At 41.9% G+C, this 23,305-nt stretch overlaps 1 protein-coding gene across 1 annotated transcript in view; it reads left to right on the top strand.

Annotated features, from left to right (window-relative positions):
• The window catches only part of tmem108 (transmembrane protein 108), a 48,366-nt gene that overhangs the window by 20,841 nt on the left and 4,220 nt on the right, over positions 1–23,305 (top strand). Inside the window, exons 2-3 of the mRNA XM_080514830.1 lie at positions 7,751–7,834; positions 20,882–22,134. Of these exons, the coding sequence (XP_080370956.1) occupies positions 7,795–7,834; positions 20,882–22,134 (1,293 nt within the window). The 5' untranslated portion in view covers positions 7,751–7,794. The remainder of the gene's footprint in view (positions 1–7,750; positions 7,835–20,881; positions 22,135–23,305) is intronic.

The raw sequence follows: 23,305 nt of genomic DNA, 5'->3' as shown, positions 1-23,305 counted from the left end.
TGATTGCACCGATTGAATACTTGCATAACAACTCGTCAGCTCTCGTGACACAGCATCCGCCAGGGTTGCCATCCAGGTCTATGCAACCGAGAGCACTCGTGCATGCAGTAACTAGGCAATATGGCTTCCTTCAGGGATGAAATGGTTAAAAATAAATGGCTGGAGAGATACCTGGAAACCCAACGAAGTGCACTTGATGTTTGCATTTAATTTCAGCTTGCATCCAATCAATACTCGTAATCATTCAGTTGTTTGGATGAATCCTGGCTGGAGGATTAAGCTATCAGAGAGCCACGTTTTCTCTGTTTTTACCATCCAACTGAGGTGAAGTGATTTTTATCGCAGAATTGGTCATACTTATAATCAGTAATCAGCTTCTGGGTTGAACAATGAGGCACAGTCATATAGGGTTGTTGGCAGCTTTGCAAGGCTGCCAAAATGGCATAAACACGCCCCCAGGTGTAATGCCTCACTTCTGAGTCATCGCTGCAATCGGCAGCAGGTAGGACCACCGTCAATACGACTTCCAGGAAACACATCGACTAAGCAAAACTGCAGAATGCTGACTTCCATAAAAGGGTAGAACAAACATCAAAGGGAAAGCGAACGCCCTCCGTACGGGCGTGTCCCCTGGGTCAGCGTGGAAGGGCAGGGCCGAGGAAAGTTTGGTTTCACGCGACTTGAAAAGAAGCTGAACTCTCCGAGATCACACCATGGCAGGGCTTTGATGTGATGAATTCAACACGAATGTAACCAGATTTATTTATTTTGTTAAATTTTTTCACATGGCACAGCAGAGGCAGCCATGTGGGGATCCTACTTGAAGGCAGTGCTCAAAGATAAAAAAAATTAAATAAAAAAAAAAGAACCATTTTAAAAAGAATGAGTTTCAAAAGCTGGGGCCCCTCTTGGAGGTCGTTTTGAAGCTTCAATCGCCAGGTTTCTGCTTCGATTTCGCACTTCACCTTTCTTTATTCTGTTTCGCCGTCCTCGGGCAGGAGTTGCGTGAAGCCTCCCTGCAGCTCATCACAGAAAGATAAACCAGGAGTGTATCACGAGAAGACGATGGAGAAAAGCATCGGTTTGAGCGGCGATGATTGGACGTCCAGTTATCAGTTTACTGTGAGAGACTGTGTTGTTCACACCATCGTCATCGACTCCCACACTTCTCCTCCCTCCTCCTTCTTTCTTGTTATGGAAAAGCTCTCAGGCAGTAGCCACGGTGGGCAGGCGGCCAGCCCGCTATCACGGCCCCTATACACAACCGCAGAATGGAGGGAAGTCCAAAATTAAAAGCATTGTTATCCCTGCGGCTGGTGGCCTCACAGCGATGGAGTGACAAGCTTATTTCATTGCGGCCGTCTCGGGTGACCTTGGCTCCGGCCTGTAGCCCGTGCACCCCCCACCCCCAGACACGCTATTCACAACCACAGCCCAGGAGATGTGGGGACGGGGGCTGTCAAACACAGGCTACAAACACAAAGCATGCACCGAATCCTGGAGTCCGGCAGGATTGTTACCACTCATGGATTTGTTACTCGCCTGCAAGGCGTTAGAGTGTCAAAATACCCGGCTGCTTTTTTTTGTTGTTTTCATTCCCTTTTTCCAATTCTGTTTGATCCCCAAAATGTCCTTGTGAATGAATTTGAATATAATGTACTATTAGGGTTGCTATGGTGATGGCTGTCGTCTGTCTGCATGTCGGTTGCCATGCAACTTTTTCTCCCTCTCCAGTTTGAAGCCAGGCGTCTGCGTGAAAAGTAGTAAGCTGCAAGTGGGCATTAGATGGAAAGTAGTTTCACCTGTGTTTCATTCTTATACTGTGTATTTGCTGGTCGGTCTGCGTTTCCATATTTTTGATTGCAGTACAAAACACTGGTATTCTTATGCGATGCATCCCTATTGCCACTGCTCACACTATTTCTGGCGGTGGGAGGATGTGCATACTGAGATGTCCTCCAGCATGTACTTGTACTTGCTTATTGGCAATGAACACATGTTGCTCTTGAATTATTAATGAGGGGTTTTCAACTCTATTTAATGTGGTGAGATCTGTTTATAAGGAATCTGCTATTGACTATCCCTAGAACTAAAACAGTTCCATTTCTTGTTATTAAAAAAAACATATACCTGGGGGATATTGAGTGTTCAAGTCTAAGCTGAGGAGCATTTCTCCATTTTCCCTGTGCATGCATGAGTTTTCTCCATATGCTTCCACAGGCCAAACACATGCACGTGACGTTCGTCAATGTTGTCTGTTACCGTGATAATTTGTGCAGTATTGCCCACTCTTAGCTGGGAACAGCTGCACCTCTGAAATGGATCAACCGCTATAGAATATTTCTTTTTTTTTCCTTTTCTCTTCAGTTTCGATCATCAGATTCTCAGTAGAGTTCAGTTTGTGTTTTTGACTGGCCTCATCGTCAACTCCATCATTCAGGCTATATTAGGTGAGGTTATGCCGCTTAATTCATATTTATCATGCAGCCACCTTGTGAACTTTTCTAATTACGCTGCCTTGCTTTCACATTTCGAAAAGCTACCTCTAATCATGGCTGCAATTTGTGGAGCGATCAATAATGTTTTGGGGGGAGCGGAATAGAAAATGTCAAAATTACCAAAACATACTTCAGGATCATGTTTGATTCTAGAGTATATCGTTTAATGGATCCTCTTCATGTAGAAGATGAAGTAAGTTTGATTATTTGGTTATTGAAAGTCTTTTAACCTTGTTTTATGGATTGTCAGTGAAGGACAAGAACTGCCTGAGCAGCATTGTCAAAGTCTGCTCCCAGATTATTGGAGTCCAGCTGACAGATCTGAGCTGCCTCTGGGAAGAAATGAACGATCAAGAAAGGTGGACAGGGCACAACTATTCTGGCCATGTTGTCAGTCAGGATTTTTTCTTGAGCCGTTGCAGGATGACGCTACTTTGCCCCCATAGGTAAAACGTTATCACACACATGAATTGTGGCTGTGCTCAATCAATGCATGCCAACTGCATAGTCACAGATTCACTCTGGTGTCTCAATGTTTGGTTGATTGTTGCTGTGCTGTTCTTATTTCTATGTGAATGGCAGACTGAAACTGAATTGCCCTTTTGGGAATAAATGAAGCTGTTTGAATTGAATAGATCAGGACTCAAAACAAAAACTATGTTTTAGTTGCTCTCGGTCCACTTGATCCTTGGCCAACCACGGCCAGAATCTCCTTTCCCCTTGTGCCTGAGGTTAATTTGTTACATATTGATATGTTCAGATTTAATCCAACAATCCTTCCATCTATCTTTTTTTTACCACTTCTTTACCAACATGATGGAGGGGGACTGAAGTCGACCCCAGATGTCATCGGGCAGAATGCAGGGTACACCTTGGACAGGTCACCAGTCCATCACAGAGCAAACACACAAGGACAGACATTCTGTTTCATAACAAAGGTGAATTTTCGAGGCAGCATTTCACCTAATATGCATGTCGTACCACAAGAATGCAAATTTAAAGAAAGCCAAACCCACAGTCAAACTAAGGGCAAACGATGTGAGGTGGGTGTAAACTAAACATGTAAACAAAAGGTTTGTCTGTTCTGTTGTATGAGAGACATTGACGTTATGGCATCGTCACTTGGTTGGTTTTAGGAAAATGTGCTTTGTGGTGTAAGTCTGGTAACTTTAAATTGGAGCATAACTTTATTTGACTAGTGATTTTAATATGATGTCAACAGTGACCTTCTGGGTGACAGTCTCTGTAAATCTTTCCAACCAACTCTAACCAACCTCGGAATGGGAAATGTGTACTTTTCTATTGGTTCTGTCAGTTTATCGTGGTCATTATAGAGCAAATTGTGCTACATTAGTTCCACATTCATCCTGGACAGATCATAAGTTCATCACAGGGCAAACACATAGACACTCACATTTGTACTTCCAGGACATTAAGAGCAACACGTCACCTTCATATGCATGTTTTTTGGACTCTGGGAGAAAAAACAGGAGTAGCCCACTTGGGAATAACCCACAAAAACACAAGTAGAACATTCAAACTCATTCAAGGTACCCAAGTCTAACCAGGACTCGAACCTGAGAGATTCTCACTGTAATTCAAGAATGCAAACCACCAGTTGGTTTTTTTTCTAGAATCTGAATAGCTCAGAAATATATAAAATATAAACACAGCATAAATGCCATCTGCTCTCCGAGATCTTCTTTTCTGTCTCTGTTGTGATCATTTAAATCAGACAAATCCTCTGCAGGTGGTGAAAACAAGCTGGTAATGGGAAGACATTTTATGTAACTGTTCATTTGAAAATGAATGCAATGTTTGTTCACACGGTGGTACATAGTGCCTTCTTATTGATTAAAAAAAAAAAGTCCTTAGTTCACATGGGCTTTGTAGCAAAAGCATTGAATCGTGGCTTGGATTTGTTCTTTTGGTTTCATAATCAATGTATCTGAGATGGGATCCATGTTTTGGTGTTTCTGAGTGAGTGTTAAGCATTGTAGCAACAAAACCGTCAACAGCTGTCAATGAATCCCTCCTCCTCCTCCTCCTCCTCCTCCTCCTCCTCCTCTGCTGGGTTTTGGCAGTGCCGCGACCCTGACTGTCATCCTGTATTATCTCTTACCTGCATGTGTCCGTGGAGCAACACAACTATAATTCAGCTCCTCAGCAGGAGGCCCAGAGAGCTGAATACTGTTTCTACAAAAACCTTCTCAACTCTGTGACAGCAAGTGGACATGAAACACTCCCTCTTCCACAATCTCTTCCTCTCTTTCACCCCTCCGACTCCCTTTCCCGTTCTCATAACCTCACCCCCTGTGCCCTGCAAATTAAACCGCGTGCTATGAGCCTGCACTGGCCGGGCAGCACTGATGAGGCGTAATCACCGTGGAAAGGTTCATCTGCTCCCTTCACACCCCGCCATTGAGCTCATTAGTCTGGGGACGTGACGCAAAAAAGATTAGAGCCCGGCAAAGGATAGTGCCACTGCATCGCGGTGGTGAAGCTACTGTAATGTCTTTGCATGGGTTATCCTGAAAAACTAATTTTCTGCTGTTACAAGTGTATACTTGCAGCCTCGCCGTTTTATACAATTACTCTCGAACAATGATACAGCCAGGCTCGCACTAATATCGCCATAAAGCTGTGAGTTAGGGGTAGGCGAAGTGGCGAGCGTCTCGGTTTTCATTTTCTAAACACTTGGAGGAAGAGCAAAATTGTGCGAGTAAAACACTATGTGAGAGTCTGTCTTATTAGCCTGTTCACTTTCGGGGGGGAGGGGGGTGTCAATGTTTTTCTTTCTATTCATTGTAATCTTTACTTGTCTTTTGTAATGTGATGTCGTGTCAGGAGAAGAAAGACTTTGGTTGCTTTTATTTTTTCCAATTTGCATTTGATAGAAGCTGTGCCGCCGTTTTGCGCTTTTGATTCTCCTTTGTTGAGGAGCTAAAATGCCAGAGAACTACTTAAATTCCTGACATTTCTTTTTGTGTTTCACGGTTCTCCCTCTGCACATTGATTCACTCTTAATGCCCCCTCAACAACATCCAAGTAAAATTATTAATTTTTCAATGTTGCACTTTAATAAATGAATGCATTTTTTTTGAGCGCACCTTATTGAGAACTTCAGGCAAACACAATGTATTTGATGTGATGTGCAGTTATTGACAGTGATGGGTGCATTAAAACACAATATCTCTTCCATGCAACCCTACATTTGGCTTGAGGGGGCTCTGCTCTTAAGTTGTATTTGTCCTCCAGTAAATATATATACTAACTGGTCATAATAAATGATAAATATGTGAACATACACTGGGCAAACAGCTCTATTTTTGATTCACCTGCACAGAAAACATAATTGCCCAAAGATCAGTAGTTGTTTTTATCTTTCCTGGACTGGAGCTTATCTCCACCAACACATATTGAAAGGTGAGTCAAACCCCAGACAGGACGCTCAACTGGCTGTGGACAGTGAATTATTTTGTTTGCAGAAGGTACAAGAGGAAAATGTAAACTTTGTAAGCTACGACTTCAACAATGTTCAGTTTATGAAGCACTATAATGTCTTTACTTGAGAGAAATGTCGCATAATTACTGGAACCAAAACTGGCAACTTTCATTAAATCCGGTCAAAACTGAAGATAATTCCCAACAAGATTTAATGAAATACAAAATAACTGAAATCTTTCATTATTTCATCTATATCATCTTGTATAATGCTTCATCTAATTCATGATGAGACAAACTCTAAGGTGAGCGTGTTTGCAGCCCTTTGCAGCCAAAATAATATATATAAATGTTGATTGTTATTGAGCATTTTGTATTATGTACAGTTCAACATTCTAACCTGCCCCAAACTGCCCTGCCCTATTCTACTGTTATTTAATTAAAATAAGTCAGGGTGTCCATTTGAAGGTATTTTCATCCCAGTTTCTAAGGAGAATTAATAGGATTTCTCAAGTATATAAAGATGAAAGTTTAAACTGGTCAGAATTTTCATTGATGTTTTTATGAGCTTGTAATGAATCTTCACACTTGTTTTTTTTTGTTTTGTTTATAGTGGCATGAACCCAGTTTTAATTTAAATGATTTAAGTGTACAGTTATGTAAACTTTCCTGCATTTGAATCCTTCGATCTTTGTTGATGCTGAGTGTTTGTCCCTCCATCAATTTTCTCTCATGATTCATCCAGCTTATGTTGGAGCCGATCCCAGCTGAATATGGGCCGGGCACACAGGGTGAAGCCACACAAGCACAGGAAGAATGTGCAAACACTGCAGAGAAAGGTCCTCAAACCAGAACCTGAACTCAGGATATTGTTGCAACAGCGTTGTTGTTTGTTCTTGTGGAAAGCAAAAAAAATGGTCAGATCTTGCAGTGAGCGCCACAGCTGTGAACCCTTAGAGTCCTATGAAAAGATCAGGACCTATTGCTTTTGTTCCCTCTCAGCTTGCACACACGACACTTGAAACCAAACCCCAAATCTTTTTTTGGGGGGTTTTTTCTTTCCAAATCCAATTTCACTTGTCACAGTCACAGCAGATTACTCATGCAGGTAGGGCGTTTTTCTGTGTGTGTGTGTGTGTGTGTCATCATGACTGATCCTTTAGTATTTCTCTCCATCTCGTGGAGATGGTACTGGTGAATGTTCTGGCCATCGTGTTGCCCAGAGGCAATCTCACAATTGGAGAGAGACACACATGAATGCAGCCCTGAAATGGATGTGCATGTATGTGTTGGGCCTTTCATTCAGCAGAAGGCCATCAGTGAGTCACTCTGCTGAACGGCACCCATGGGTACTTGTCTCGGTGACCCAACACATAGTGGCCGTCTCAGAACAAGGCTCACTGGTCAATGTTTAATGCGCCATAATTGGTTTTACTGACCAGCACTGCCTGCAGGTTGCCAAAGTTGATTTGAAGCCAAACAGCTGAGATTGACCACCGCCGCAGCCCCGCCTGGGCGTTTGTTTGTGAAATGTTGCTTATGTGTAATTCATATTGTCTGTTGTGAGAGCTTTAACTGCCGTGGGGCAGCCATTCCAAGTATTACCCTGTCAAGGTTAAGCTGGGCAAGCTTCCCCGCAAGCCTCTTCATCCCTTTTCCTGGTCTATTCCACCAAAACCTGCCAGGACATAATCGCAGTGTATCACAGAGATGCTTGACCATGACTCGAATGTGATTTCATCGCCAGAACACAGAATTTCCTCTTACCTGTTTTGTTTTTTTAAATCTTTGCTCTCGCCCTCTTTTAGAGAACCATGACCACTGTGGAGGAGGAGCCGGATCAAATGATACCATGAAGACAAGCCTGCAGGTCCTGCGCTGCCAGCTGCTGAGTGAGTAGATCCTGACTGGGGCATGTGGGCAGTAAGAGATGTCCTGGGTGTGAATTCCTTAAAAAAAAAACAGGCCTACCATTATAGGGGAGAGGGTTTGAAGTTGATATCTCTTCTTTCTGCCTAAAACATCCACACGACATTTGCTATTATACTGTGACGCTTCAAGACGTGTCTCTTTAAGGGTTACTGGAGTAAAAACATTGTCATATTTCTGCAGGCTTAATCAGTCTGTGAATATTTGTGTATTTTAGGAGAGCAGATCAAAATTTACCATAATTTAAGAAACTGGGGCAGATTTTCCATGGTGGCATGTTGGGGCTCTTCGCTGCTTAGAATCCTGTTGAATGGCGCACTAACTTCACTGAAGATAACAATGTCACAAAGAGGACATCCAATCTAGTTTTGATGTTGGTAAATGAAGACGTGATATGCATTCTCTTTACAAAAAGAAGTAATTAGCCAACAGAAGAAACTATACAAACTGAACTGTGTTTGTATAAGTTCATAAAAGTTTACTTTCACTTGGTTGTCTCAATATTGAATAGAAATGTCAGTGGCAGTCTTCATTTGTGTCACTTTCATCCAAGTTTAACGCTCAGTACCAGTGAGCTCCCTCACTAGAAAATCTCTGAATCGTTCAAAAGAAAATTATTTATTTATTAATACATTGTTCACTTGTAGTTTTCAAACCCTTTAGGAATTTGATAATTTTTTTTCCTTAAAGATCCTTGGATTTCCTTGAATGAGAAACTATTGCAGATGAAATGAATCAAAATGAAAATCTGTCAAATTCATTATTATCGGTTTACAAGCAGGCTTTTAGGCAATAAGTCTATTTTTTTCAGCTTTTTATTCAAAAGTAAAATCAGTTTGAACTGTGCAAAGATTTTTTTTCCAGTTCATTCAGCTCGGGTGTTGTGAAAAAAATCATCAATGATAAAGTAAATTATACTTTAATGTGTTTTACACTTTGCTCCTCACATTGTTCTTACTGTACATTAGATAAATATTTTTAAAGGTATTTCAAAATTTCTTCTGAGAACCTCGGCTTATAAACATCAGATAGTGTCTAAATTATGCTGCATCCTTTTAGCTGTTGTCGTAGTTTGATTTTGATCTATTTTAAATTCACGGGATAAGATCACGGCTCTGGGAGTTGATGTACGAAGCGGTGGCCGGATCGCGGTGCAGAATGTCACATGAATATGGATGTTTGGGGTCAGACTGAAACCCACCGGGCTCCTGGACGGTTAGCTAAACACGCTGATGATATCTGACATTCACCCCAAAGCTGCACCGCAGGGCAAAGGATTCAAAGAGTGTCTCTCACAAATTTGCCACAATCCGACGTCAGTGACGAACTTTCGCCTGGGCTGCTGTGGGAAAAGGTGGAAGCAAGGTCACAATGCAAGTGTTTAACACCACGTGGGAGGATGGGGTCAATGTGGTGGAATAGATTTATACGGAGTTCATTTTCTAGATGAGTGGATTCTCTTTTAAAAAAAATAATACGCACTTTGCCAATATCTGGCTTTCCTTGGCCGCATTGCACTTCAATTCAAGTTTCCTAATCCAGAGCTGAGAGACACACCTGAGATCTCCGTCTCTGCGCAGAGGAGATAGTTTCTCATTTCGCTGTGTGGATGAGCCATCTGCAGGAGACGGTTGTTCCTTAACATGTTCAGGCTGCAAGCAAGAGGAGACAGACTGCAGACAGAGGAGAGGGAGGACGGATGTATCGCAAGACATGTCGGAGCAGGAAGCCGATCTGCTTTCCTCAGGTCACCTACTGCGTCTACTGTCTGCTGTGCTTTCTGTCTTCACCCGATGTCAGTGCTCTTCACAGTGAGCATTTTCTGCTGGAGGACTGTGTCTGAAAGCCACTGACAAGAGATTGTTTCAGAAAAGTCTGTCATCTGTGGAGTGTCTCTGTGTTTTAAAGTCAACTCTGTAAACAATTTGAAATAGTTTTTTTTTTAATGGGGAAAAAAAAAGCTTGTACGGGCTATAAAATTCATATTCAAACAATGTTTAAGATAACATGGTGCACAGCCATCTTGAAAACAAAACTTGGGGCGCGCCTATCTGGCCTGTGTTTACAATTAGAAAACTGATGTGAAATGAGAGAGTCTTTCATTAGTTCTGCTCAGCAACTCCAAAATAAGCTCACAATTACCAGGACGAAGGCAACTGGAATACAACTTAATTAGCTACAGGTCAATAAGAAAACTGGCAGTTAATCAAAGAGAGTCACTAAGAGGTTCAGCAGTTTTAAGAAAAAAAAGACCAAAAAAAAGAAATTGAGGGAGGAATGTTTCTAAAGCTGCGAAGACCTTGGAGACTTGATACATAACATTGCTAATAGATGCAATAGATTCAAATAGATCTCTGTATGCAGCCAGTATTGGATGGATGTGTTCTTTGAAACCTGAGACAACACTGCATTAAAATCAGGCAGTCTCTCATAAAAATTTGAAAATGGGCTCACGAACACATCAGAAACCTGTTGATGGCGAATCATGACATTACCATGCTAAAGAGAAATCATATGATGATGGACTTATAAGTGAGAGTTGCGTTAAATGTAGAATATTTGCATATTTGAGCTCAATCTGTTTGTCAATATAGACTTTATCTTCACTCGGTCAAGCTTTGCTTAAATCAGCAGAGCAAGGTTAAGCCACGTTCTGGCCTCATTACTTCAGCAGTGCTCCTTCCATCCATCTTCAACATGCACTTCATCGAACTCCAGGTTCGTTTGGGGCTGGAGCCAATCCCAGGTGATTATGAGAGGAAGGTATTGTCTGGACTTGTCCATCACATAGATGGCACAGAGACAGGAGAATCATACATAGTCACAATCAGTGGTACAGTGTTGATGTGACCGGCTACAGGCTAAAATGCTTACACACAAAAAAACATCTGACTCATTATGACTCAATAGCAGGACAGAAGGGACCCTGAACTGTTGAAGACCAAAAACAAGGGGAAATTAAACTTTGTCTTATTTGACTTTTTTTGACTTATTTCTTTTCAAACGTTTTGAAAATTGTTGATTTGAACAGTCTTTTTCTTAATATGTTTCATGCCATGTCATCTCTTTTCTAGAATCTGGGTTTTATGTTTTAGAAAGATTTTTATCTAGTAATATCTGGTCTGTTTTAGGATACACCATCGCTCGTGGAGACACTTTTCACAGCGGTAAAAGTGTTGTATAGCTGCAGCTCAGTGCTTCCCGTGGATTCCAGACAACTTCCTGTTTAATGTCTGTCCTTCCTGTCAGATACGCTGCTGCTGTCACAGTCACTATAGCGAAATCATTATCCCAGTAAATAGCACACGGGCTCTTTGTTGTTCTTGTTTTTTTGCCTCCTCCGTCAGCCTGATTGTCAGATAAACACGTCTCTGTTCAAAGCTGCCGTAACCCGACAAACAATTTGCAGAGCATTCAAACAGGAAACCATTATCCTGTTACCTCCCCCTTATCTCCGGGCTCACATCTGGTGAGCGCTCTCTGCTCCGCCTCCTCCACACTCCGCCCAGCCAGGCCTCCTCCAGGGTGGATCCAGCGGTCCACAGGATGTTCCCTATCTGACTGCTTCCCCACTTGGGACGGACACTCTCCCCAGAATGGCAAACGAACACACCCAGGAGCAAACCAAAGGAATTCGACTGTTTACATCATAGTTATTGAAACAGTATTTATAGGACTGAGACACCTAAGTGTCTTCCCGTAAGGACGTGTCCTTACGTCAACCTCGCAAAGAGAAGTCAAAATGTTCTCTATTTTCTTTGACAAAACACTTTGTCTTGTCACTTGAGACGGAGATGCTACACTTTCACACCACACTTTGGTGTTGTTTTAATATCAGTTGAGTCACAATGACTTCAGGAACAAAAAGCAAGGATGTCATCTCCTGTCAGGTGCACTTTTGTGTTCTTGCGGAACGACACACAATGAAAAATGTCTTGCCAATACAAAAGAGGGCAGCATGTGAGTCATTTTTATGATTTCAAATCGAGACATTTCAGAGTCTCTGAATAGGAACGTTGAGGAGGTGTTAAAGGAGGAGGTGGATTGTCGTAGGAGCCTCTGTAAGAAAAGCAGATTCAGACAAAGAATAGTAAAAGTTTTTTGACAGACCTAGTACTTCCACAGTAGTTATAATGACTCCATATCTTCTGCTCGCTCTAAGTAGTCTGGTTATGGGTAACAAGATGATGCTCAGCCGAGTTTCTGTTAATATTGGTCTCGTGATGCACATTTACAAGTACATTTGCATTAAACTCCTTAGTTAAGCTGAGACCTTTAGTGCACCAAGACGGTTGTCTACCTCTCCCATTGAATTTTACAGCCTTAATAATGGTAATGTTATTTAATGAGAGATTAAGGTGTTTCCAGCACAAATGATACATTTCCAAAGCATGATGATAAAGAGTCCCACGAAAATTAGTCCTAAACTAGTTTGGATCTACATTTTAAGAAAAAGTCAAATGAATCTCCAGACCAAATGCCATGTCATCCCATCCAACAAGCAAGCACAAAAACAAGTCACTCAATACACAGAAATGCATTATAGCTTCTCATTTGAGACTCAAAGGGGATTTTCAAATAATTTTGTTTAAATTACTTCAGTAAGGATTTCATGTTTATTTTAAGTTTGAGTTGTAGGAATTATTGTAGCAGAGACGGTGGTTGGAAAAGTTTTCGCATTCACAGTTAAGCAACATGAAGAATGAGAAATAAAACACCACTATTGTCTTCAGATGCATTATGGGTAAACTGAGGTTTTTCTGAGGGGTGGCAAAAGCAGCCACACCTGACATTGAACCAGTCATGACAGCTGAAATGACAGTAAGTTCTATACAGAAGGTAGTTTAAAGTCTGAATGAGAAGGTAGTTTTACTCACAGTAGCTGCTCGCAGGCAGCGTTGATAAAGATACAAGTTCTCGAGGAACAAACGGTGGCAGTCATGGTGGCACGTTCGGAGTGGTACCACAGAGGTCCCGGTGTTAGAGGTAATTGTTATGGAAGTGCAGCGGGTACACTGAAGTCAGTCGGGGCAGATAGCTCCCTGTCCAGGCGTGATAATCCAATCTTACCAGCGGTTAGTCAGGCAGCTCTCCAGTACGCCTGCTGATAAAGGGCCTTGTCCGCCCAGAACTGATGGATCTAATCTGTTTCTGCGGCTTCCTCTGACAGCACGTCAAAGCTTTAAATGAAGGTTTGGACTCGCGTCAACTGAAACCCTCCATTCACGTTGTATGATTGCCTTGATTCGGGTCCGTCGGGATTTATTCCTCAAAAGTGAGATATGGATTCATTTTGGAGGAGCAGAGTGTGTGTGTGGTGTGTGGTGTGTGCGTGAGTCAGTACGATGTGATGAAGGCTTATTGGTATTCTGATGAGCACTGCTGATAAAGTCTTTTCCATTTGCCCCAGAGGATTTTGGGGAATCCTACTGAGGTTTGTGATTAGCATAAATGAGAGTGACGCTTGGAGGACCGTCGGGGTGGGGGGTGGGGGGGGGGGGCATCTTTAATTATCGGCTATGGTGCAGTCAGTATCATTCAGCATCGTGGCCTGGAGAATTACACATTATGGACATACGGTAATTCTCCCAAGCTTATAAAATATACATCTCAAGCATTAGAAAAATAATTTCGTTCATCATGAGCATAAACAGAAAGTCGGTGCCCAAAAGTTTTCTGGTCAGTAATGTTTATAATGTTGTATGTTAAAAATCAAAATGCCTTTATGTGTATTTCAAAGCAGATTCACAAGTTGTGGGAGACAACATTAATTGTTAATCAGGATTTGTCAGATTCCTCAACACTTCAACACGACCACAATCACCTCAAGACATAAAGATTTACATTCGTAAAAGAGACTCAAACTCTAGTGAAATAACCAAGTCACTGCCAAGTCAGTTGTCTTGTGGAAAAACAGTTTGTGCGGCTGTGAGTGTTTCATCTAATTTGTCTTAAATACTGAGGACATGGATTGTAACTGAATTGACGGAACAGGTCGATTTCCACTCCCCAAAACAACACAAACCAATCAGCCGTCACATTACCTTCCCTGGACGACAGCGGCAAATTTGACCTCCCGCCATGCGTCAATCATGGCTGCCCGTGTCCCTGACCACCGTTTGGGTTTTAGAGGTGCTCTGACTCGGCTGTTTAACCTTCAGAATCTGGACCTCGTCAAACTCACTCAAATCGTCTTCCTACTTTTGACGGATTAAATTTGAGGAATGTGAATGTAAACATGTGAACCGAGTTGTCCCTCGGTTATGTTAAGGCACCAAAGATTCTTGTTGGTTTAATGGAGAGATCCTGGTTGTGACTTAAAATCTGATATGTTTGTGTCTCTCTTTGTGTCTTTGATTCAGTGAATCTGAACACTGATGTTTGTTTGTTGTTTACACAGACAACCAATATTTAAAGTTTTTTTTTTATGTCACTCAAATTGGTGCATCGTCCCATTTTATCAGGTCACCATCTACATAAAACCCCAAGCTTACATTAAACATGGACTATTGACTTCAATCCGGAATAACGATAATATTGACTCGTAGTTAGTTATTTCTGCAGTGCTTGGCTTATTTAACGGACAAAGTGAAGGTGAATACATGTGTAGCATCAGTTAAAAACAAAGTACCAGCACAAATATATCAGAGACATTGTCGTATTGACAGGTATTTCATCGTACTACAGCATTTATGTTTTTTTTTGTTTTTTTACCACTGTATTCCATTTTCGGTTTGCGACCTTGGCCAGATTCGTCTTGGCTGTAGACATTGTGTTCTCCGTACTCACAGTCCTGCTATTCCCCATTGTGTTGCTGAGCGTGACAGAGCAGTAGTAGTTCAGAAGTACGGCCTGACGAACTGTCACGATGCCATATTGATGGATGATTGTGCAGCTCCTATTTCTGGCCTCCTGCACAGCCTCCAATTCGAACAGTGCCACTGCCAGCTGCCCACTGATGATGCGGCACTACCAGCCTGGCTCCTGAACTCGCCTCATAGGCAGATTGGAGCCGCATCGTTCTCCACTGCACGTAGCACGAGGTGACCCCCCCCCCCCCCTCCCCGAAACAAAAATGATAAATTTTCCAGCCTCCACGCTGAATACCCCTCACACACATGCACGCATTCTCAGGATTGATCACATTGCCTGGCAAGTGCATAAGCACTGATAGCCTGCATACCACACACTAAGTGCACCAGTTTGATTGATTATCCTGGAGGTTTCATGATGTGGTGCATTGTTCCACTGAAGTGGAGTCTTAGCATATGAGTGAATCCAAAACGTAATGCAGGATTTCATCAGCGGGATTGACGGCTATGTTGTTTTTCCAACTCGCCGGTGTAACCTTAGATTCAGCCACAGCCGCTCCGGCCTCTGACATTGAGTCTAATAGTGAATGATTGGTGGGACAAAGCCTGCTTTGGATCAGCGCACAGGATCCTGCTTTGCAGCATGATTTATTGATGTTGCTGATGGCATCAATGGAGGGCTTGAACGAATGTCACCAGCACCTTATGCATTCAGAAGAGGCCTAATTCAGCAGGTTTTTCTTGCATAAATTGGTTTCCATACATCCTGTGCTCGGGTAATGTGAAACAGGTTGACGCCATTAGTCGGATAGATGGAGGCATAATAATAATCACACCTGGGCATTGTTTGTCTCCATCATATTAGCGTGTGCTATTTCTGGATGGTCAGCTGGGTGGTATAGATAGTAAAGTCAACAGGTTGCAGTGAGTGATAACAGTGTTGTCTCCCTCATTTTATCCTCACAACGGTTGTAGTAGAAGGACAAAGAAGGAGAATCTCAATGTCATGATTTTTTTTTTCCCTTTCAATTGTAAGCGTGCAAAAACTATTGTTGCCCGCCACCCCCTCTCTTATTGCATCATCACTGAAAATAGTCTCACTGTTTTTGTTTTTATTAGTTTTTCCAAGAAAATGTCATGTGTATAAATAAAAAAAAGGGAAACATGCACACTGGTGAAAAAGATGCTGAGTACACAAGACAAATGTTTTGAAATACGCTTCTTATATTAACCTCTACCGCCCACTTTATTTTCCTTTAAGCTTCCTTTTAAGTCCAGACTTTATTCTTTGTACTTGCCTGATGAAACGCCCACACACAGCCGTACTGTCCACTCCTTTGTGCACACACTGTCCAATCCTTCTCATTTTTACCCTTCCTATCCAATTTTCTCACATTCTTCCCAGTGCTTCTCCTCACTAATGGATGCTCATAAAGCTCAGGTTACTCCGTGGGTCTTTTCAATCATTTCTCTTGTTAATTCACTCCCTGAGCGCCGCTCCTCCGCCGCGTGACTTGGGGGAGGCCGGTCCGGACTCGGTGTCTGCGTTCACACTGCTCACGCTCTCACTCCATCAGCCAGACACACAACCGCTGTGACAAATGACTTCCATTTACCTCGGCGTTGAAACACAGCGTATGACTAAAAACCCACAGATGCACGCGTATCCACTGCCCAGGACAAACTGTGGGAGAGCATAATGCATACTGTACCGGTCAGAATAGATGGTCGCTTTTTACAAACACGGCAAATGTGATCAACAAGATAACATATGTCTACATTTTCTGTGTTTAGACGCTCCTGCAGCTTTGTTGTCTTACTCATGGCCGGTAATAGCCTCTTTAAAAGAGAAAAATAATGCACAAATTACTCCTTCACCATCTCCGGTTTATTGTTTTTCGACTGAATCTGCTCGTCATGGCTAAACCAAGACACGAAGCGCTGCTGCTGATAGTCTATTTCCACGCTTGCACTGTTCAATTACACTACAGAAAATCCCAAAATAACACATTACTGTGCTGAATACATGGAGATATATACGAGAGGAGAAGAAAGCACGTAACCTTCACCTCCAAGTGTAGCAATATAAATTGCTAAATGATGAAGAGACTTGTGACACATTATTATGTGTCTCTTCCTTCATTATATATATTTATAATGTGTGCATTTGAATTAGCAACACAGCAAAAATATGGCATTGTAGAAACAATAGGAGCCATTGCAGAAAGTCACCATACAAACCAGTGGACCCATAATACTTGGGATCAGCATGCAATCTTTATGGTAATTTACCATAAACAATGTAGTGGGTTTTGTTTAGTCTTTTAAATAGCAAACAGTGTTTCCCTGTAATTACCACTGATTTAGATGGACACAAACCATTTAAGAAGTTTTATTTCCTCTGTAGAACTTGTTTTGTTTCATAAAGTCTCGAGCTGCATGAAATCAAAAGAAAATGTTTTTTTTGTTTTGTTTTGTTCATGGTCCAGCCAGTTGCTGCATTTCTACCACAGTTAAAAGACGACCACCTTCATGTCACGCAGGGTTTCTGATCACATGTGCAAATCAATCCTGCCCACTCTTCATAATCCATTGTTTGTGACAGGAGTCTGTGTGATGTTTGATTTATTATCAACACAGTGTCAAGTTGCCAGATTGTGATAGACAGGCTTTCATTACAAACTGAAAGCATGACTTAAGCCAGCCAATATCATAATGAATTTAATCCTCTTCAATATCCTTTGTTATCCATTTACATTTGATGTATTGCCTTAAAAAGCATGCATTCTTATATATAGCTTTAAAACAACAACTCAGGTCTGCTTATCTTTTTGTATATTGATAATATTTATTTATTGAGTCCTTCCTCTGAATAATTTCAAGATATTATGTCTGCCTCTCCCTCCTTTTGTGTCCAAGATTCCCATTATCCAAGATCAACAAAGGCCTAAACCCTTTTGACGCATCGGATGTGACTATGTTTAACTCTCCTGCCTAAAGGATTATTGCAGGAAACATTGAGGAGCCATAAATCAACAGTGGCCATGTGTGTTGTCTGCACAGATATGGTTCTGGAGTGGGCTCTGTGGATTACAGACATGACAGACTCGGTTAATGGAAGACGGGGCCTGGACCTTCTATCGTGGAAGTCTGAATGATTGAATATAGTGAAATATGATTAATGATTTGAATAGCCACTGCTGGGGTGGCGGTGCTGTTCGCCCTCGAGAATGAAGAGGTGAACAAAGAAATCCCATATTTCTTTATTTCTCCTCTGCCCCTTCTGGAAATGTAAACTTGGTTGCCATAGCTACTGAATGGGGTGTATTTAAATAATAGCCATAGCATCTAGGTCACACTGGTGGGATCAGCCTCTGTGTTTTCTGAATCGTGTGTGGTTATAAATGCCACAATAATAGAATCTTGACGACAGCCTCCAATTCTCCCCCCGAAAGCTCTGCCTGTGCTTTCTTCTTCGCTGAATACTCACCTTTGCCCATTTTTTTTATTTTTTTAATTTTTCTTTGTGCGTTTCATCTCTGCCATTTTTATTTTTTCCACCACTCTGGGGTTTATCTTTGTCACAGGCAAGTTTCCCATCCATAAAAGTGTCTGCAAGGATGCGGCTTCTTAGTGCAAATAAATGCTTTTCCTTGGTAATATTTCAAAACAAAAAAAAATTATGTTTGTTTAAGCTCACAACAATATGCATATATTATGGCTTGTAAAGAGCACACACTGTCTGTTGTTAATAAATTAGTTGGGATCCTCACAGAACAGCGAAAACATTTTTAGTGAGCTTTAATAAAAGATTGGAAAAGCAATGTTCTGCAGTTTTTAATTATTGTCACCAAATAACATTTAATGGTCAAAATTAACAATGAAGTGTGACAGTTCATCCGTTCATACCCTTTGCTTCATGCCGCTGAGCTGCAGCATTGCTCTGGGTTACATACACTTTATTTTAAGACACTATAGCAACAGTATGCCGCTGCCCTAAACAAAGTATGCAGGAGCAGTGCATGCTCCGGGTTTAGTTAGCTGAAATCAACAATATCCAGTGGATTGAAGAACTGACATGCAAATGTCAGACAATTCTATGGTTGTCTGAGGTTCTCAGACGCGTTCATGTGCCAAAGTGTACGAGACGCTGACTGTGGGTACCTAAGGTGCCTCGTGAAGTAGTTAACAAACTAGCACCTGCATCAATTAAACATCCTAGGAATGAAAGGTCAAAAAGAAATGTTAGTTTATTGAGATACGGTTTTGTTATACTCTGGCAAAGTTATATGTAATCAATCGAATGCACATGAATTAAACTTTCATTTTAAATCATTGTAATAGGTGTGATGGTTGCAGGTTGTGCTATGTGAAGACTTTCACTGAAGGAGCGCCACTAATGCCTGATATTCGCTTTGCTTAACAGTGTCAGTAAAAGATGGGGAGGAGGGAGCAACGGGGAAATTAATAAGCCCTCTTGTGTTGCGCCATCTATGACTTCCTTGCTGTCTGGATGACATAATAGGACCAATAGTCCCCTCAGGCACCTGTTAATGGCCTGTCACCACACAGCTCCTCGTGGTATTGAGAAAAAGAAACTCATAGAGAGTCTCAGGCTCTCTATGATGGTTTTAACATGCGAAGTAGGCAATTAAATCTCTAAGATTGTCATGCATCTAACTACTGCATTCAGAATATGCTTCATGTGACATTTCGTCTCTCTCTCAAACCGTTTTGCTTTTCTCGGTTTGCAAATGCATTTAGAATTGATTATTTGTTTGAGACAATTGGCTGACAGATTCTTCTGACATGATCTCTTGATGGATACAACAGCAAATTGATTGAACCTGCTTGTGTAAGAAAATTACATTACTTTTGCACTGTGTTATCCAGAGAGAGAAAAAAGCAATTGCTTGCTATTCTGTTACATCAGCAGGGAGCTTCGTGAGCCTTTTTGAAGCGATTCTGCTCAGCGAAACAGTTACTGTCATTGCGCTTGAGCATCGTCTCCGTTCCAGCTGCCACTCCATCCATGCCTGGTTACACACAGCGGAACTTGCCCAGTGAATAATGCAGTTAATAAAGCAATCTGGTTAAAGCCAATGAGTGACAAACGCAGTAGATTAAAGGCTCAAAGGAGCGATGAATGAAAGGCAAGACTGCACAACTTCAGCCGCTGAGCCACACTCTCACCCGGGCAGAACAACTTGCTTGACAGAGACTTTAAGGTAAACAGAGTCCTGATACACAATAAAGGGAAAAATGGAGACTAAATGAAAAATGAGTCATGCCCGTAAAATTAGGTTACCATGAATGAACGTTCACATCATATTGAACTTAACCACTAAAGAGAGTCAGAAAGATAGAAATGTTTTGTTTTTCTTAAGAAGTGAATTCATATTGGTGATACAGTTTCTGTGTATTTTTTAAAAATGTGTTTTAAATGCCTATTGCATGTGGATTTAATGTAGCGCAACCAATGAAACAAGGGCCTTTTATATAGCACAGTAGCTCATCTCAGCTTGTGATATACAACAGTGCTGAACACTGACGGCCAGAAAAACATTTTTTTATCTTGTGTTCAGGCCGTTACGGATGGATGGATTTGTCGAAATCTTTATTATGTTAGTGATTTAGAAGGTAATTACCCCAATGAATTAATTTAACCCCAAATATTTGAACACTGTGCAAACACGTTTCAGAGTGATTTCCTATATCCGATACTCTACAGGTAAAGTCAATACAGAAGTATAAAAGTAAGTGTTTCTTTGGCAACAAAAGACTCATCCAGCCCTTCAAAATAAGTTTTATGTATATGACATAGTTACAACTCTTCCAAAATAATTAGTTTATAATTGGTTTCAGCTCCTTAGAAAGCACCACTATCTCTCATGCTGAATCCTCAAGGCTGCATCACTAGTAAGCACCATTAAAAGCTTTCAATATTAAAATAAATAAATAAATGTCAGAGAATTCTTCAACTATCTGCTGTGAATGATTGTGTTGTGCGCGAAATGGTCGAATTATTGTATTTTCAGCTTTTCATGCAGATGATTGATTGTCCATTGTACATTGTACAAATTATCCTGCACATGTCAATGGTGCTTACATTATATTTAAAATGTTTTCCCCTGTTCCTCGTAATAGAAGCTTTTAATAGATAAATTGTAATGATATCCTCTTTTGCTTTCCCTGCAGGTGTTCTAGCAATCCTAGCACTGCCAGTAGGACTGGTGTCATCAGCACAGGCGCTGTACCTCCACCAGTCGTCCCGGGACCCCGTCTCCATGGCAACCAGCCATCTCCTGTCTCCCCCCAAACCCTCCACCCAGGATTGGCCTCAGGAAGGCTCCAGCAGTGGAGACTGGTCATCCAAAGACGCTCGACCGTCAAACATTGTCCTTCCCACTGTCGCCCCCATCCCCTCTTTGGCCTTGCACCTCAGCACCCAATCTTTTGGCCTCGCTCACGAGGATCCCGCCACTCATGGCGGAGACACTGTCACCCCAGACACTGTGAGCGCTGACAGCCACATGGATCAGCCACCAGAGACGAGCTCTGCCATAGTCATGCACAAATCTGGCAGGAAACCTCAACCCCACAACCCCACCACTGTCAGCACGAAGCAGGTCAGCAGCAGCAGGGCCGTGACCCCGAATATGGACGTCGGGTTTGCTGCGACAGCGGCTCCAAGCCTGCTGGATCTGACCTCCAAGTCGGGATCCGATAGAGGGGACACACCTGATGCACACCACATAGAGTCTCAGAAGCTGGGTAAGCAACCCACTGACCTCCCCTTCCTCTCCACGTCTTTAGTGGGTGTTGATGCTGCGCGAGGTCTGAAACTCAGGGAGCGTGTCGTAAGACCCCCGGAGCCGGCCGCACACCACACCATCAGCCTGCGGGAGGTGCACGCCGCAAACGAGCCCCCCACTGAGGAGCTGGTGGTGGAGCCGAAGGGTGCGGCGGTTGCTCCCGTCGAGAGCCCACCGGAGAATCTGACCACCACTGCATCCGCCACTACCCCGTCCACTGAAGCCAGCCTCGAATCAGTGAATCTAACAGCCCCCTCAATCACCCGCTCTCCAAATACCACCGGGGAGGGTGTGATTGTCCACGGCAATGGCACGGACGCTCCGCCCGCGGGACACTGGCTGGGGAACGTGACTGCCCACGGAGGGCTGCTCTCCAACAGCAGCTCGGTCAAGGAGGAGCAGGGAAATAGCTCAGAGTACCTCTCCACCGCGAGCGGGAACTTCCTGAACAGACAGGTGCCCGCCACCACCCAAGACCCCTGGACTCCCGGCAACAGCTCGGGCCCCACAGTCGAGCCCCCGCCCTCCCGCATGACCATCTGCTTGAGCCGGATGGACATTGTGTGGATCGTGCTGGCCATCAGCGTGCCGGTGTCCTCGTGTTGTAAGTATCAGATTTGCTTCGTGTTTTATGACGTATGCCTGGAAAGTTTGGTGTTAAAGGTCTTTTTCAAGGACTGACGGCAGTTATAAATGTGGGATTCAATTGGAACAAGCAAACTCCCAATCACAAGTTCACTTTCTTAACCTTCAGGCCAAACCTGCCTCGGTTTATATATTTAATAAGACAAATAACATCACAACCTTTCTTTTATAATTATGTGTACAAACCTTAGAAGGTTATATATGATGGTTTTCAAAGTTTCTGTGTTTAAGTTAACAGAACTGTATTTAAATTTAAAGTTATTCTGGATCATGTATCATATATATGAGATATTATAATTAGGTATTTTGGTATTAATTTGTGGAATTTGAAATGATTCAAATAAGATATAAGAAGTGTTAGCACGTTGACTTTTTGATGCACTGAGGAGCTGCAGTATATGAATAATAGTGTAGCCTCTACAATAACCAGTGTCCCTGTTCATGATGCTTTACAAACCTTACAAATATTATATTATAGTTTCCCTGATAAAACAATATTAGATATTGTTTAAATATGCATTAACTCTAACAATATAGCAAAAGTTCTATAATATCTGGTTAAAATCAGTTTATCGTTTATTAACAAGCAATTGCTTTAAATCTAAAACCTAATATAGAAGAATTAATTTTGTCACTATTATATAACAGACAGAATATATATATATATATATATATATATATATATATATATATATATATATATATATATATATATATATATATATATATGATATACATCTCATGATCTATATTATAGATGGTTTCGGTTTAAAGTCTGTGATCTCCTAATTTTCCCAGTATGCCATCTGACAGCATCCAGAAAGCCTTCAGGGCTAATCTTGTTGAATTAATTCAGAGAAAGAACAGTTTTTGTAGACGAGCAGACATTGCACCCAAAGCAAAATATACTTCTTCATTTTTTTTGCCTATTGCCTTTTGCTGTGCTGAAGATAGGGGAAGAAAAAAAATGTCTTTACATTCAATAATACATTTTCAATGCATTTTTCATTCCTGAAAACCTGCTTGCACCCTTTGTGACTGAGAAACTGACAACTGAGCTCAAAATTACTACATGACTCTCAACCAAAAGCAATTTCTAACAGTATTTTAGAGTGGATTTTCCTTTTTTCTTTCCCTTTCAGCTCCAATTTATATTACCATT

This window comes from Blennius ocellaris (assembly GCF_963422515.1).
Source record: "Blennius ocellaris genome assembly, chromosome: 19".
NCBI lineage: Eukaryota > Metazoa > Chordata > Actinopteri > Blenniiformes > Blenniidae > Blennius > Blennius ocellaris.
The sequence above is the reverse complement of the archived record's forward strand: the minus strand, read 5'-3'. Positions and strand labels throughout refer to the sequence as shown.